Source organism: Dermacentor silvarum, chromosome 5 (genome assembly GCF_013339745.2).
Source record: "Dermacentor silvarum isolate Dsil-2018 chromosome 5, BIME_Dsil_1.4, whole genome shotgun sequence".
Classification (NCBI taxonomy): Eukaryota; Metazoa; Arthropoda; class Arachnida; order Ixodida; family Ixodidae; genus Dermacentor; species Dermacentor silvarum.
The window spans coordinates 94,574,565-94,590,908 of record NC_051158.1 but is presented as its reverse complement, the minus strand read 5'-3'; the positions used below and the strand labels follow the sequence as shown (position 1 = coordinate 94,590,908).

Genomic DNA, 16,344 nt, shown 5'->3' with positions numbered 1-16,344 from the left:
CGAAAAATTTTACATAATGAGTGAAAATAGATTCCAGAAGATCCAAACCAATGCGAAAATCATTAACCACCATGGCTGCGTCTTTCTTTTTTTTAACCTTGGCTGTGCATGTCCACAAAGAGTAAACAAAATGTATAGCCCTAAAACACGCATTTAAGCCCTTCATTACAAGTATTGCACCTGCAACAGATGCCGTCATGACGAATGAGTCGAGCGACACCGCTGTTATGTCAGTCCACTCAGGCTTGCGTAGAACTGGTTTACTCATGCAAAATCAATACCTGCTCGGAAAATAGAGTAAAATACTTGTGCTTACCTGTGGGCACTAGGAAACCTGAACACTAGAAACTGGAATTCCCGGTGCTCGTATACCACAGAGCCGTGCAACCAATGTGATGCCCCGATTTAGCCATCTTCGTCTAATGCTTGGTCGAGCTGATTTCCTGCGTCTTCCGTTCATTGCGCGCCTGATCAAGCTTCTCTGCCTTATCTTTCCCATCTGCACACTTGGGACGACAACCGAAGCAGACGACCAAGCGTGATCTGACTTGTGATATCGCTGAGCGAGTGGCAAGGGTGAGCGGAGGCAAGCTCGACGTAAAGCACCTGTGTATAAAAAGTAGCGACACTCCTCCTACGCCTTCCCTTCTCATTTCTCCTCTCTTTCGCGCTACTTTCTCGACCGTGGCGCCGCCTACACTGCTTTCAGCATAGACCGCTTTTCACCGGCTAACAAATGCTAAACGTTATCGCTCGGCGCAGGGCGTACCTGCATGTCCCAGAAGTTTCTCGAACGTTATCGATGCGTCTATCCGTTGTCTGTTTTCACCGACGCTTACGTAATCTGATTGTTTGAGTGTCGCGAATTGTGTAGTACTTTCTGGAAGACACCCGGGCACCAGCGATTACTGTCGAACCTTCGATGACTCATGTATTAAAGCCGACGCGTTTCGCCGCTTATCAGATTTCGACGATCGCCGACTCTGTTCCGCTATCGTTGTGCTCCTCACCAGTCGGTAGACGCTTCTCGGGCGAAAGTGGCGATGGAGCGCGATCGTAAACAAAAGCAGCCAGCGCCCGGCGGCGAGACGGCACACGTGATGCCATTAGGCCAATACCGACGCGGCGTCCGCCTCGGACAGGGCGTGCGAGGAGGAGGCGGTATTCTTCAAAGCGTATCGCTACTTTTCGCTACGGCATAGAGCGAACCCGACTTCTTCCGTCACGCGAAAGGCCGTGGCGGTATGGGAGGGAAGGAGGGAGGGAGGAGGGGCGACGCTGTGCTGCGGCACCAAATGCGTGTCTTGCAACCGGGCGCCAGGGGAACTGGTGACTCAATCGCTCACGCGAAAGCAGGAAAGTGGGAAGGCAGCGCGGGAGGGAGGGGAGAGCAGCTTCTACTCTGCCGACAACTGCGCTTGTAATTTGCGCGGGGCGGGCTGTCGCGCGCACCATATCTTGAAAGCGATCTCCACACGGCCCTGATCTTTGTATGGGCTATGCATTCGCCGCTCAGTTGCCGTTGAAGCGATAGACCGCACTAACCTTCGCTCACCGCGGCGACCGCACTTGCTCACGCCAGTGTTTTGACAGTGCTTGTCTGCGGTCATCGAGTATTCATGTTTGCTTGTGCGCGCTGAAACCACGCTTGTTAATTCAGTTCGTAAGCGAATGTGTCCAAGTTTATGCAGCCGATAAAACTATAATCTATACTCCTTATAGCTCTCTACTAATTTGCTATCGCAATTGATGCTTCGCCTTTCGGGCGGAACTGCGACATTTTTTTTTGCTTACGCCAACGACACGAAAATTTCCTTGGCTGGTAGAGGTATACAGCTTCGCTGTAAAGTGTAACGATCTGCGCTGAAACTCTTTTCATTCATTTCTATCGTCACTGATTTACGAACTAAATTGGGAAAAATGAGGACAGTCTATGAAAGTTTATTTTGCAATGACTCCCCTTCATTCAAGTAGTTTTCAACCTCTGCAACGTCATTTTGATCGACATATATTTCTATCCCTATTGCAAAACCCAGTATCTAGTGCTCAGTGCCATGCCTGATCATGGGCCCAGTGTCACGCGCTGGATACTGGGACGCTGGCAAGGCGCGGCATACTGGGAGGCGCTGGGCGCGGGGTACTGGTGCGAAATGCAGCTCTAGAGTGAGAAATACGCGGTGCCTGGGTACCCTAAAATTTTTTCAAATACAAAAAGGATCAGAGAGCGCTGTAATGCAATAAAAAAAGGAAGAAATGTAAAAACAAAAATAGCCCCCATGATTCGAACCTCCGACCTACAGATACCAATCCCAGTATCTTACCACTAGGCCACGCCGATTTTTTTTTCATGGTATTTAATACATTAACATGTCATTTAATAAAACATTCACTAATTGTGCATAGTCATAGAAAGGTGGGTACAATGAGTCACACACAGAAAAACAGAAGAAGCACTGTTCCGCTTTAAAAGGGTGGTAAGGCTAAGCACCTCACCAAAATTGGGTACCAGTCCGGTTGAACATCAAGTCCATCATAAACATTCTTTAGGTGCACAGTCATCTGGATGAAATTTACTCTTGTGGGTACAACCGGTTCGGCGTTGCGGTCCATCATTCGCGTCTTCCACAGACTGTGCATTCCCATGAGAAAGAACACGTCGAAAGGTGCACTGTCATCGTGGGTCGGCAGCAGATATCGCACTGTATGGGGGTTAATTTCAAGGTCTTTAGAGTTCGTTGGAGGATGTCCCAAAATAGAATGGCATCTTTGCAGCCAATAAAACAGTGTTCAATTGTTTCTGGCACATCACAAAGACGACAATGAACAGAAGTCACAAATATACCCTTTTTCTGTAGCCACGCCGATTCGTGATTACCGATTCATATTTTGCCATGTCAACGCGCATAGACAGTCGCAGCTTTGCACAGATGTCTCGCACAGACATGGTAGATGCGATATCGCCTTCAACTAAAACTTACGCCTCTATCAGAACGAAAAAGTTGTTGTCCTTATAGCATTGTATGACTGGAAGTGCTGCAACACTGATTTGCTTTTGCGATTGGTATATTAACTACGAAAAAAGCCTTAAATGAACCGCCGACCCCGGATGTTGTACGGGCTGTTACTGCCGATTTTGACAGCCGTTTCTTGTTCTTCGCGCAAATGTAATGCAACATTTCCATAGCTCGACAATGCTTTTGAATCGACAGGTATGTTTAGCCACATATCTCCGTCAGAGAAGCGTTCGGTTAATACGGCTGGCAGCCTTCAGCAACAGCACACATAGGTATGTTTATAACGCTTCTAACCGGCGCTCATCGCTTGTTGTGCTGACACCGTAGACACGAAAGAATGGTCTGTTTGAAAACACTGATGGGAAAGCGGAACTACAGAGTGATTTATCCTCGTTAGACTTGTTGATTCCTCAGCGTAGACGGGTCGATAGAGTGTAGACGGACTCGGCGGGTACGGTAGACCTAGCCTTCGGGGGAAGCAAAGGATCTCGGTTTGGGTACCTGGCGAATGGGAACATGTTTGTATTTGAGCTTCAGAACCTTTTAACTGTTCTTTTACTACACCAGGGAAAGTGGAAGCGCATGAATAGCCGCAGCTTTGTTGTCGGTGCGATAATATCAATCAGCGGCAGGCTTCCCGAGGTCCATTCGAACGCGTCTGAACGGCTGCTGGGTTTCGTGTCGACTGTACAACACTGCGACAACTCGCAGTCATCACTTGCGTACAAACTACTAGAAAACGAGGCGTTATCTGCGTTTGCGTAATTTCGTTCACGAATACAGCTATCCGCACAGTCAAAAGGAAAATGTACAAAGCGAAAGTCATATGAAGTGTCGCATATGCATGGGCTAGCGTGCACGCACCTTTATTCCAAGCTGCAACACCGCCGACACGAAACAGACATTTATGATCCCAAATTATAGCGCTACTTAGGACAGGAGTCTGTTTTTAGACAGGAGATTGTATCAAGCATTTAATATTCCACAGCGCCTATATACTCCGGCAGTGCGGCACAAACGAAACCAGCGCAGTTTCCAGTACGAGCCAGCGAACTCCAGTGCGTGTGCAGCGCGCACCAGTGCGCCCCAGCGTCATAGCAGTGAAACCAGCGTCTCGTCCAGTGTGACCCAGCACTTATCCAGCGATCTCACCAGTGTCGCAATGACTCCCAGTGACTCCCAGGGTGCGCCAGCGTCCCCAGTGCCACCCAGTGCCAAAAAACGCGCTGGTTTCACACAGGAAAGCACTGGAAGAGGCTGGTTTTTGCAATAGGGATTTCTCCGTGATTTTTATCAGACTCTTTGATGTCGTGTCACTCCTGACATTTGTCATTCGCGGCCACTCCCAACCACTCTAATGCGCTTCCCCTTTTTGACAGGTAGGGCCGTTGTCAAAGTCAAAGCGCCACTTCCATTCGAACGCCGGGTCATCCGTCTATCGCCTGAGCACGATCACCTCTAGGAATTCGAGATCTTAATAAACTGGGAACAATGCTGACCAGAGTATTTTCGTGTCGCGAAGACTAACTAATTTTGCCAAAACCTAAACTTTATCTTGGCCCAAACTCCGACACCGCCTATTCAAATACATGTAAAACGCAGAAATGCTCTTATGAGATGACCCTTTGGCAGATTTTATCTAAATGTGCTGAATTTGACAGAAAAAGCCACATTGTAGAAGCCTGTTGGAAGGGCAATATTTTATGCGCTAATTTCTTACAATATTGCCGAAAATTAGTATGTGTGAAAAATTGAAGTACGAATAAGAGAAATCTAACTCGGCACCAAGAACATAAATCGCAGTTACGTGAATTGCATCCATCAGAACATCCAATGCGGACACATTTCATATAATTTAACCCCTACGTGAACTTCTTCCAATTTTAGGGACGTGTTGCAGAAGTCCTACTAGCATATTAGTGGTGTACTTGAGAGCCATGTATATTACATAAAATTTGTCCCTTTTAGACTTACTGTTTGATGCAATTTACAACACTTAGGTATAGTTTTTCATTGCTGATTTACAAGGTTGTTGACCTGATAGTTTCGTTTCTTAAAAATTTCTGATGTTTAACAACTTCTGTACGAGACGATATAAATAACAAATCCGCCTAGGACAAACACTAGGTTTTAACATTTGTCTTTTGAATGCAACAACCCTCTTCAAGTTTGGTGCACTGGTTGGCGTTAAATAGCATTTCTCCTTTTCCATGTATGTAAGTTATGCACAATGCGTCCGGGACTTTCTCTTGAACCGCACAGTTCAAATCACGATAGGAGAGATCAAGTCGAATGACATAGAACTGGGTAGTAGGGGAATGCCGCAGGGTTCGGTATTGTCTCCCTTTCTCTTCAACGTGGCCGTCATTGGCCTGCCGAAAATCATCAGTAACATGTGCGGCCTCAACCACAGCCTGTACGCCCATGACATAACGTTGTGGGCGAGAGGCGCCAGCGAATGCAAAATCGAGGAAACGCTCCGGCAGGCCACGGATGCCGTCGAACGCTACGCGGCAGAGAAGGGGCTCAGTTGCTCCTCGCAAAAGTCCTAACTCCTGCTGGTGTACTCTACGACCAGGAAACAATACGGAAGAACACCGAACATTAACATTAAGGTGAATGGGGGCCCGATACCTATCGTAGACCAGATCAAAGTCCTAGGACTCCGGTTGCATTCGGAAGGGAGAAACCTCGGTTCCATCAATGCGCTAGAGAACAGCGCACAGCAAACATTAAGGCTAATCAAACGGATTGCCAATAGACACTACAGCATGACGGCGATCAGCCTAATTCGTTTAGTGCAGGCCTTCGTCATCAGCCGCATCGTCTAGGTGGCCCCGTACCTAACATTTGGAGTGGCAGAAAAAAAAACAAGATGGAATTCATCATCAGACAAGCTTTCAAACAGGCAATTGGCGTCCAAGTCACAACATCCAACGGCAAACTCTTAAAGTTGGGGCTACACAACACGCTTGACAAACTAATCGAGGCGCACACTACCGCCCAATACGAAAGACTCACACAAACCCCAACGGGGCGCCATATTCTACGGAAGCTCAAAATTCGATATGAATCACAACACGGCACGAGACTAAGCATCCCACTAAAGACGAGGAGGGATTTTAAAATTCCCTCCACTGCCCAAGAACATGCATCCAGAGCATCACAAGGAGTGAAGAGAGGCAAAGGCGCGCCACATTGAGAGCAAGTATCATGATGTAGAGGGCGTGGCCTACATAGACGCCGCGGAAAACAGAGAAAGCAAAGGGATGTCCGTAGCAGCGGTAAACGTGGACGGAGAACCCCTCGCGAGCGGCACCGTGAGAACGAATAACCCTGAAGTTGTGGAGGAAGCCGCCATAGCATTAGCGGTTGCCTCCGCCAAAGCGAGAATTATCATAAGCGACTCAAAAATTGTAGTTCATAATTTCGCGAAAGGACGCATCACGCCAGAGGCGCTCAAAATTCTAAACAATGCCAGCGACGGTCACCGTGGGACGATCCAAATTATTTGGGCACCCGCGCTCTCCTCTCTCCACGGCAACGAGGCGGCTCACAACGTAGCTCGATGACTTATTCGCCGAGCGAGTGAGCCGGCCCAGCAGGGAACGAGAGGAGATGCCATGGTCAGCTATAAAGAAATAACCGGTTACTACCAGCTGGGAAGGGTAGGTACCCACTAGCTCATCCCACGCTAACCAGGAAACAGACGGCGGCCTGGTGCCTCTTGCAAACAAACATTTATACTGACCCGGTGGCCAGGGCAATATAATGATCAATGCAAATTATGTAATGGCAGGGCGGATCTGCCACATATATTATGGGCATGTTCGAAGGCCGCGAAATTCAAAACCAGCAGCAGTGGGAGACCCTGCTGCTCAGCTCAGACCAGCAAGACCAGGTCTGGGCTGACCAGCTAGCCGACGCAGCCGCTGAGACCTAGGGGTCTCGGCCATCAGGTAGGCGGAGGGAGGCTAGGTCCGCCCTCGTCGTTGCTTGCACCAATAAAAGTTGAATCTCTCTCTCTCTCCTTTTCCATGTAATAAGATAGAAGCCCCCGAGCTAAAGCTTCCTCTTAAGATGACTATCGGCTTTAATCCGGTTAGAATTCAAGCAATGTGGCGACCACGTGACGAAACACCGTATTACCGAATGGATGGATGGATGGAAAACTTTAATGAACGTCCTGAGGTACGCGACTCAGCGCGCAGCGGGCCGCTCCCACGTTGGGACAGTCAGGCCATGCCCGACCGCCGCATCGTGGGCCCTCTGGACAGCCCATAGTTGCGCCCCGGCATCGGGGCTCTTGATAGCGGAGAGCCACTTGTCCTCATTTATTTGTTCCGTGCCTCGTAACGAGGGGCAACGCCAGAGCATATGGTCTAAGCTAGCGAAGTCATTGCAGTGCCTGCAAGAACTACTGGCATAAGTGTCGGGATAAAGCTTGTGTAATAAAGACACCTTTAAGACACCTTTAATTAAAATTTGTCGTGGTCCTTCTAAGATTTCAAGTGGTTCGGCTATATACGACACGTACTGTCTCTGTGATTGGCCCGTTTTGGCATGAGCCTCACTCGCCAAGGCCGTTCATGACCATGACGGCAGGACGACTACGGTATGCCGACGGCGCTAGAATTGCGAAGAATGAATGACGTCGGGAAGAGCAAGGCAGTATGATGACATTGTAATGACGATCCTGAATTGATGACGATAGATAACGAGGACAGCGGAATGACGATAGCATGACGACAATAGGATGACGATGAATGTACGACGATCATAGCGTGACAACGACTGTATGACCACTACGGTATGACGATAATCGGATTACGAAGTTGGAATGACGACGATGAAACGACCACGACGGCACTATGACAAAGGTATTAAAATAAATACATGACACTGACCGTATCTAGGCGATGCAATGAAGCCGAAGGCATGATAATCAAGATTCAGTGATGACAGCATAATTATGATGGAATGACGTCGCTGGAACGGTGAAGGCGGTGTTACGATGACGGCATGACGAACATTTGATGACGTGTCTGAAATGATGACGATGTACGACAGCATTGCGACAACGACATGACTACAACCGGATGACTATGACTGCACGAGGACAATGGAGAGACGACGACAGCGTCACACCCTCGAGGACACATGTAGTCGCTCAAGTTCGTAGAGAACTTGGATCACAAGGGTAAGAGAATTCATAGATAGATAGATAGATAGATAGATAGATAGATAGATAGATAGATAGATAGATAGATAGATAGATAGATAGATAGATAGATAGATAGATAGATAGATAGATAGATAGATGGATGAAGTATGGAAAGAACACTAATCGCATTTAAAAGCACGCGGTTAGTGGGTGCTGGTAATTACTGGTATGTTTTCCCAGTCACTGAAGAGCGCCGCTAAGGCACGCTAATCTGTGCATCGTATTGGTGCTTTGTCGTGGCCTGCATGCCTGCATACACAATGGGCTGCAAAAGCTTATTTCTCCCTCTTTCAGAGAAATTGGTCATAAAACGAACGTGAGACGTGGTTTTTAAGAAGCAGCCACAGCTTCGTTGCACCCTCACAAAAACCAGTCCATGAATGTGCACACTGTGTTATTAACAGTTTGGCTCGAAGGTCGAAGCAACGACAGCTTCACACGAGGCCAATGGTGAAGCGCTTAATGAGCACTCCAGAAGTTAGCAGGTGTCAAGATATTTCAGACGCGATGGTGAGTTCTAATGTGGCGAAACTACGTGGTTACCACATGCCGCACTTTCAGCGAGTTAAAACGCGACATCCACCACATGCCCGCGCCGCCACGCGTGTGAGACACGTGTAACAGAGTTTCCGAGCACCTTCATGCCTTATCGCGCTTCGTATTCTTTTTAGGTTACACCAGCAAGCGATTACGCTGGAACAAGCGAAAAGTCATGTCTATATTGCCGGCGGAATCACATTCCGACTATCGGTGACTGCGCTCGCCCCATCGTTCTGCTCTTAGTGTTAGTTGTTTTGCTTGGCACAAGTTCGCCCAATAAAAAAATATAAGCCATGTTCTTAAATCACGCATCTAGCAATGTGTTAGTTTTCACCATGAGAACAACATCCCAATATAAGCAGCTTTCCTGGTACTTTCATATCAACTCTGCATATACTGTATATTCAAATAAATCCGCCGAGATAGCGACCAACCAGCAGCATCCAGCATCCAATATCCAAGCTAAACACGGAGAAATAGTCATAGAAAACTTCGCCTTAAAATCAATTGTGCTGAAGATAATTGAAAATAAACAAAATATGCGTTGTGCGCATAGTACAATGTTGTGCGTATGTTAAGAGAGAACAACTATATTTAACGGTTTTTCATCCTCGTATGAGCAAAGCAATGTTTGCAGAACATTATGTTTCCATTTTATAGAAAATTGCAAAATACCTAATAGACACTGGTGGAAATGAATAAGTAATATTGATCAGCAGGTGTGTACATTTGCTTGTTCTTCTATTTCTCGGCAGAACCCCGAAAGGTGCACTTGGCTAACGAAGTGACAGATTCCTGTACTCGTGGATGCACTGCTCACCGCACCGCTGTCATTATGAAGCCTGATTGTAAAATCACGCTGGTATTTAAACCTGTTGGAGACCGCTGCTTCCAGACCAAGTCAGTCTTTTTGTCGAGCATCTTTACAACAGAGACAAGCCATCCCTTTATGCACTGGGAAGTCTGCTGCGAGTTTGACGATGGTAAATCCTTCAAATTCGAAGCGTTGCTAGACAAGGGCCACCTTGTGCCATGCATGAGACCGGCTGGAAGAAACACGCTTCTGTGTGACAAGGTAAGCGCATTCGGTCTACGAGTCGGATATCTGGGCTTCGTAGATAAAGCTGCCAGAAATGAACGCGCTTCGAAAATTATGCCACGTCTGTCCCAGGTTGGCATACTCGATTAAGAGTCTACAAGCATTCCAAAAGAAGTACGTTCTTGGATCTGGCTATGCTTTTCACATTCTGTTCAGAACATGTGACCGTAATAGTAATACACTTTATTGATCAAGAGGGGGGGGGGGGGTAGCCATCCGGCGATGCCTTCGCTCAAAGCGGCCGGCCTCCTTTCTACGGGTCAGGACGCTCGACGATTATCCCTTTATGGGACAGCTGATTATTTTTATGTTTCATTCGTGGATTCGATTATGCAAAGAAAAATTAAAATGAGGGCAGCTTGCACTAGTGGTGCAAGGCTGAAGAAACAGCGTAGCTGGGGGTCGACCAAGGTTTACAAAGTTTTGCTAAGCTTTTGCTATGTATTACTATGTTATGCTTCCCTTCTCTTGGTATCCATTCTGTAACCCTAATTCTCCATCGGTTATCCATTCTAGGCATTACATGGCCTGCCCAGCTCCATTTCTTCCCCCTAATGTCAACTAGAATATCGGCTATCCCCGTTTGTTCTCTGATCCACGCTGCTCTCTTCCTGTTTCTTAACGTTAGTTCTAAGATTTTTCGTTCCATTGCTCTTTGTGCGATCCTTAACTTGTTCTCGAGCTTCTTTGTTAACCTCCAAGTTTCTGACGCATATGTTAGCACCGGTAGAATGCAATGATTGTATACTTTTCTATTCAACGAGAGTGGTAAGCTCCCAGTCAGGATTTGGCAATGCCTGCTGTATGCACTCGAACCCAATTTTATTCTTCTGTTAATTTCTTTCTCATTATCCGGGTCCCCTGTGAGTAATTGACCTAGATAAACGTACTCCTTTACAGACTCTAGAGGTTGACTGGCGATCCTGAATTCTTGTTCCCTTGTTAGGCTATTGAACATTATCTTTGTCTTCTGCATATTCATCTTCAAACCAATTCTTACACTTTCTCGATTAAGGTCCTCAATCATTTGCTGTAATTCGTCTCCATTGTTGCTGAATAGAACAATGTCATCTGCAAACCGAAGGTTGCTGAGACATTCGTCGTTGATTCTCACTCCTGCCTTCCCAGTCTAAAAGCTTGAATACTTCTTCTAAGCATGCAATGAATAGCATGGAGAGATTGTACTTCCTTGCCTGACCCCTTTCTTGATAGGTAACTTTCTACTTTTCTTGTGGAGAGCCAAGGTAGCTGTTGAATCCCTGTAGATACTTGCTAAGATATTCACTTATGCCTCCTGTACTCCTTGATTACGCAATGCATCTATGACTCCTGGTATCTCTACTAAATCAAATGCCTTTTCATAATCTATGAAAGCCAACCAAGAGAAGGGAAGCGCAGTCGAGGTAAACCAGATGGGGTAATGAAGTTAGGAAATTTGCAGGCGCAAGTTGGAATAAGCTAGCGCAAGACATGGGTAATTGGAGATCGCAGGGAGAGGCCTTCGTCCTGCAGTGGACATAAAATATAGGCTGATGATGAGGATGACTATGCTATGCCAAGATTTTACCGACTTTAGCTACATTTTACCGGGGTTTTGCTATGTATTGCTATGTTATGCGAAGATTTTAACGAATTTTGCAGTGTAATTCTATGTTATGCCAAGACTTTTTACTAAGCTTTGCTATGTATTGCCAAGCCTTGCGTGACCGTTCCGGCGGGTTCCCAACACCAACCACGGTTCTAATTAGGGATGTGCAGGGCTGGTGGAGAAGCTTGGTCGACCCCCAGCAGCGCTGTTTCTTCAGCCTTGCACCACTAGTGCAAGCCGCCTTCATATTTTTTTTAGGCGGTGCAGGCGCTGTGCTCGGCGCAGAGACACTAGGCCACGTGCCGCCGTCGCGGCGTCACGGAGTTTTATACGAACACCGCGAACGAAGCGGCGCACAGTGACGTCATGACTTTTTTTTTATATCTGCCTACACGGCTGTGGAAGCTTGCCGATGAACGGGAAGCGGCGGTGCAGCGTGGTGCGGCCGGGCGCAGATATGCCAGGTGGTTGTTAGGCGACGCATAGTGACGTCAAAGTTAGGCGCAGCGCGGCGCGGCTAGGAGAAGAGATGCGGAAGTCGGAGCGGTGGCGTCACGACACTAGTGAGAAGCTCCGCAAAGCCAGGCGCATATGTGCCAAGTGGCTGCTAGGCAATGCAGTGACGTCATAGCTCGGCAGAATTTCTGCGAACAATTTGTAGCCGAACCTCGTGCTCAAACAGCTGCGCTGTTAAAACAATTTGGAAGTGATGTTCAGCCGAATTCGAGTGAATTTTAATTTCTTTTTTTTTCTTTCTCTTGGAGCATCCTCCTCTTTCACACTCACAGCAGTGCTTACCATGTTATTGAATAATTTATCATTGTTTCAAAGCAACTTACATCTTTGATTCCTACCGCTTAGTTTTTTTAACACGAAATTGTTTTATACCGGCTTTCACGAATGACTTCCTGCAACGGATGTGACGTGCCACCATCTAGGCGCGGTGAAGCGAAGTGCTGCATCGTGACAATAACGAGCGCCAACAGGGAGCGCTTCGGTAGTCACAGCGCAGCGGAGGCTCCAACGCGATGTAGCCACAGAATAATTAACTAAGTGTAAACGCCTTCGTGACTCCGTAAACTCATCATTTTCAACGAAGTACTGCGTAATAAATAATAAAAGAAACATTAATAAAATTGTTACGACAGGATTCGAACTCAGTACCTCTAGTACAGAAGTACCGACATCGAAACAATTACGCCACGGACACATGCGCCAACACGTGGCTTACAACGGCCTTATCGATTTCTCGCGGGCAAGTAAGCGCTTTGAGACGCCTGGCGCGTTTCAACGCCGCTCGCCCACAGGACCCCGCGCGCGAAGCACGCATGCAACACGGTCGCCGTCCTGCAAATCGTACGCCTTTCGCTGCAGCGGTGCGTGAGTTCACGAAGCAACAGCTTCTGTGAAGACACGTTTCACTTTTGTGTTCTACCAATTCCTATGAAAGAGGGATCAACCATAATTTTTTCTTAATCCTTACCCAAATATTTCACTTATTTCCTAGTTCGTGCTAAACGCTTTCTTCTAATTTCACCTGAATCTCGACCAATACCCCAGGGCGAGTATAAGGCATCAACAGAGGGCAAACAAAGCAACAAACAGCACGCTTCTAACTGTGTTATCTGATACTTGGCGAAATCTTCGAAAATTAGTGGTGATTTAGCTCCATTTCTTGTGGCCATGGACGCAGAGCCTTCCACAGCCTGGCCAAAAGCCATCGCAGCGGTTCTCCTTAAGTAAGAGAGGAAGCTCGCTCAGTGACATAGACGGCACATGACTGTACTCGGTGACGTCTGATGATTCATTGGATAGGTTTATGTTTGTTTGGTGAAATATGCAAGAAAGAAAGTAGAATGGTCAAGGTGACCATAGTGGCCCCAGCGAGCATGGCAACTCTGAAATGAAGGCCTGAATGCCGGCCGCACGTGGCCTAGGAATCGTCGAGTAACCTCTGAACGTTTACCAAGCAAGCACGATAACTTTTCCTCGAAGGCATCGTGCCGAATGAGACTAAAAATATAGGGACAAATACGTGAAAGAATGATTTTCTAATTGATGATAACCATGGAAGTGTGTTCGAAAAACTGCCACAAATTATAGATTGGGCGGTATGGAAGCTGCAGTGTTTTTCCTATGATGATGCATTTACAGCGAATATAATTTTTGACATGAATGTTGTTATTTTCAACGCGCGCTTGCCTCCTCATGAAACCGACAATTGATGGGGCTTATAAGCAATTGTGCCAACTTGGTAGCATGCGCTGCTTGAAATTGGTTTTAAAGGAACACTACACCATCTCATGCCAAAATCGACAACTTCCAACATTCTGCTCTGTCCTTCATACCGCCACTTTAATTTCATCGTTTCTTTAGGTCGGACTTGTCAAGGTCTATACAGTTTGTGCTGAAGTACTATTTATCTATGTTAATTACTCACAAGGAACCCTGATCATGAGAAGAAAACTTACAGAAGTGCAAAAATTGTTTGGAGTCGTTTGGCAGTCGTTTGGCAGGCATTACCAAATCCTGACTGGGAGCTTACCACTTTTGTTGAAAAGTCTACAATCTTTACATTGTACGGGTGCTAAAATATGGGGCGGAAACTTGGAGGTTAACAAAAAAGCTCGATAACAAGTTAAGGACCACGCAAAAAACGATGGAATGAAAAATGTTAAGCCTAACGTTAAGAGACAGGAAGAGAGCGGTGTGGATCAGAGAGCCAACGGGGATAGCCGATATTCTAGTTGACATTAAGAGGAAAAAAGGGTGCTGGGCAGGCCATGTGATGCGTAGGATGGATAACCGGTGGACCATTAGAGTTACAGAATGGATACCAAGAGAAGGGAAGCGCAGTCGAGAACCGCAGAAAACTAAGTGGGGTGATGAAGTTACGAAATCTGCAGGCCCAAGTTGAATATTGTCGCGTATACCCTGCTGTACAATATATACGCTGAATGAGGATTCAGGCAAGCGTAAGCGCCGACGCGCGATGCCGAGACGAACCTCGTTCTCCTCTTCTACAGTCCCCTAGCAGACGGAGATGTGGCATTACCCTCGCTTCAAAAAAAAAAAAGTAGGAAAACACACACAGGCTTGACGTGAGCGCGCCGAGATGGCCTAGACGAACACATAGGCTGTAGTCACAATCACTGTGGCGTGCGATATAGTCACAGGGCACTGAGGGACGAGAAACAACCAAATTTAACCTAAGCGGCTGAAAACGTCGGATATTAGGGGCTATAGTACGGTTTCAACCGCACGACGTGCACACTCTCAGATTGCGGTTGTCGACGTCGGGGAAGGTGGCTTCCGCCAGGAAGGACTTCGTAATTCATGTCACTAATTCGCTGCAACGCTCTGTAAGGTCCGAAGTCAAAAGCTTCTCAAATAGTCATTTTCGGCGCACGGGAGTCCAGACCAAGACTTGATCACGAGGTTGGAACTCCACTTGTCGATGACGGAGATTGTAACGGTGTGCATGCTCTGTTGTTTCTTTATGTGCACTTGGGCAAGCTGACGGGCTTCTTCCGCGCGTTGCACGAAAAGTTCGGCATCTTGGGTGAGATTGAGATGATCGATGTTGTCGCACGGCAGTATTGCTTCTAACATAGTCTGCACCTCACGGCCGTAAACGAGGTAAAACGGCGTGAAGCGTGTTGTTTCTTGCGTAGCAGTGTTATAGGCAAACGTTACGTAAGGGAGTATCTCGTCCCATGTCTTGTGCTGTACGTCTATGTACTAGACATCATGTAAGTCATCGTTTTGTTCAGTCGTTCGGTCAAGCCGTTTGTCTGCGGATGACAGGCAGTTGTCCTTCGGTAAGTCGTGCAGCTCAGTTTAAAGACGTCTTCAATTAGCTGTGTGGTGAAGGCTTTGCCTCGGTCTGTGATGACGTGCGATGGGGTGCCATGCCGTAGGACGATGCTCTGCATGAAAAACTGGGCAACCTCGAAAGCTGTACCTCGAGGCAGCGCCTTTGTCTCAGCATACCGCGTTAAATAATCTGTGGCGACGATTATCCACCTGTTGCCAGAAGATGACAGTGGAAACGGACCCATGATATCCATGCCGACCTGGTCGAAAGGTTTGCCAGGTGGGTCAATCGGATTCAGCAATCCCGCAGGCCTCACGGCTGGCGACGTTCGGCGCTGACATTCACGGCAGGCTTGGACGTACCGCTTAACACACTCGGCAGGTTTGGGTCAGTAGTAGGATTTGCGCACTCTATCAAGGGTTCGCGTAAAAGCCAAATTGCCAGACGGAGGCTCGTCATGACAGGCAAACAAAACTTCGGCACGGAGGTCGGCTGGAATGACCAAAAGGTAGGCCTTGTTGGTGGCAGCGGAGTGCTTCTTATACAAGATGCTATGTCGTAAACAAAAAGACCAGAATCCTCGAGCGATATGCCGCGGTATTGATGGGTTTTGTCCTTCCAGATGTTCGAATATAGGCCGTAGTGCGTCATCTGCGCGCTGCCGTGTGGACAAATCAGTAACGCTTACGGCCCCAAGGAAAGCGGCGTCGTCCTCAACGTCTTGGTCGGTAGTGTCGATAGGGGCGTGCGAGAGTGCGTCAGCGTCTTCGTGTATGCGGCCTGACTTGTACACGATGACCATGTCGTACTCCTGCAAACGTAGACTCCACCGTGCCAGTCGTCCAGAAGGGACCCGCAGATTTGAAAGCCAGCATAACGAGTGATGATCGGTTACAACTTTGAATGGGCGGCCGTAGAGATAAGGTCGAAATTTGGACAGCACCCATACGACGGCAACACACTCTTTCTCCGTGGTGGTGTAGTTGGTCTCTGCACGCGATAGCGTGCGACCTGCGTATGCGATCACTCTTTCAATACCTTCCTGCAGTTGTACAAGCACCG

The 16,344-nt window shown here is 47.5% G+C and overlaps 1 protein-coding gene across 1 annotated transcript in view; it reads left to right on the top strand.

Moving 5' to 3' along the window:
- The window catches only part of LOC125945903 (uncharacterized), a 33,839-nt gene that overhangs the window by 11,565 nt on the left and 5,930 nt on the right, over positions 1–16,344 (top strand). Inside the window, exon 2 of the mRNA XM_049668296.1 lies at positions 9,534–9,853. Within this exon, the coding sequence (XP_049524253.1) occupies positions 9,614–9,853 (240 nt within the window). The 5' untranslated portion in view covers positions 9,534–9,613. The remainder of the gene's footprint in view (positions 1–9,533; positions 9,854–16,344) is intronic.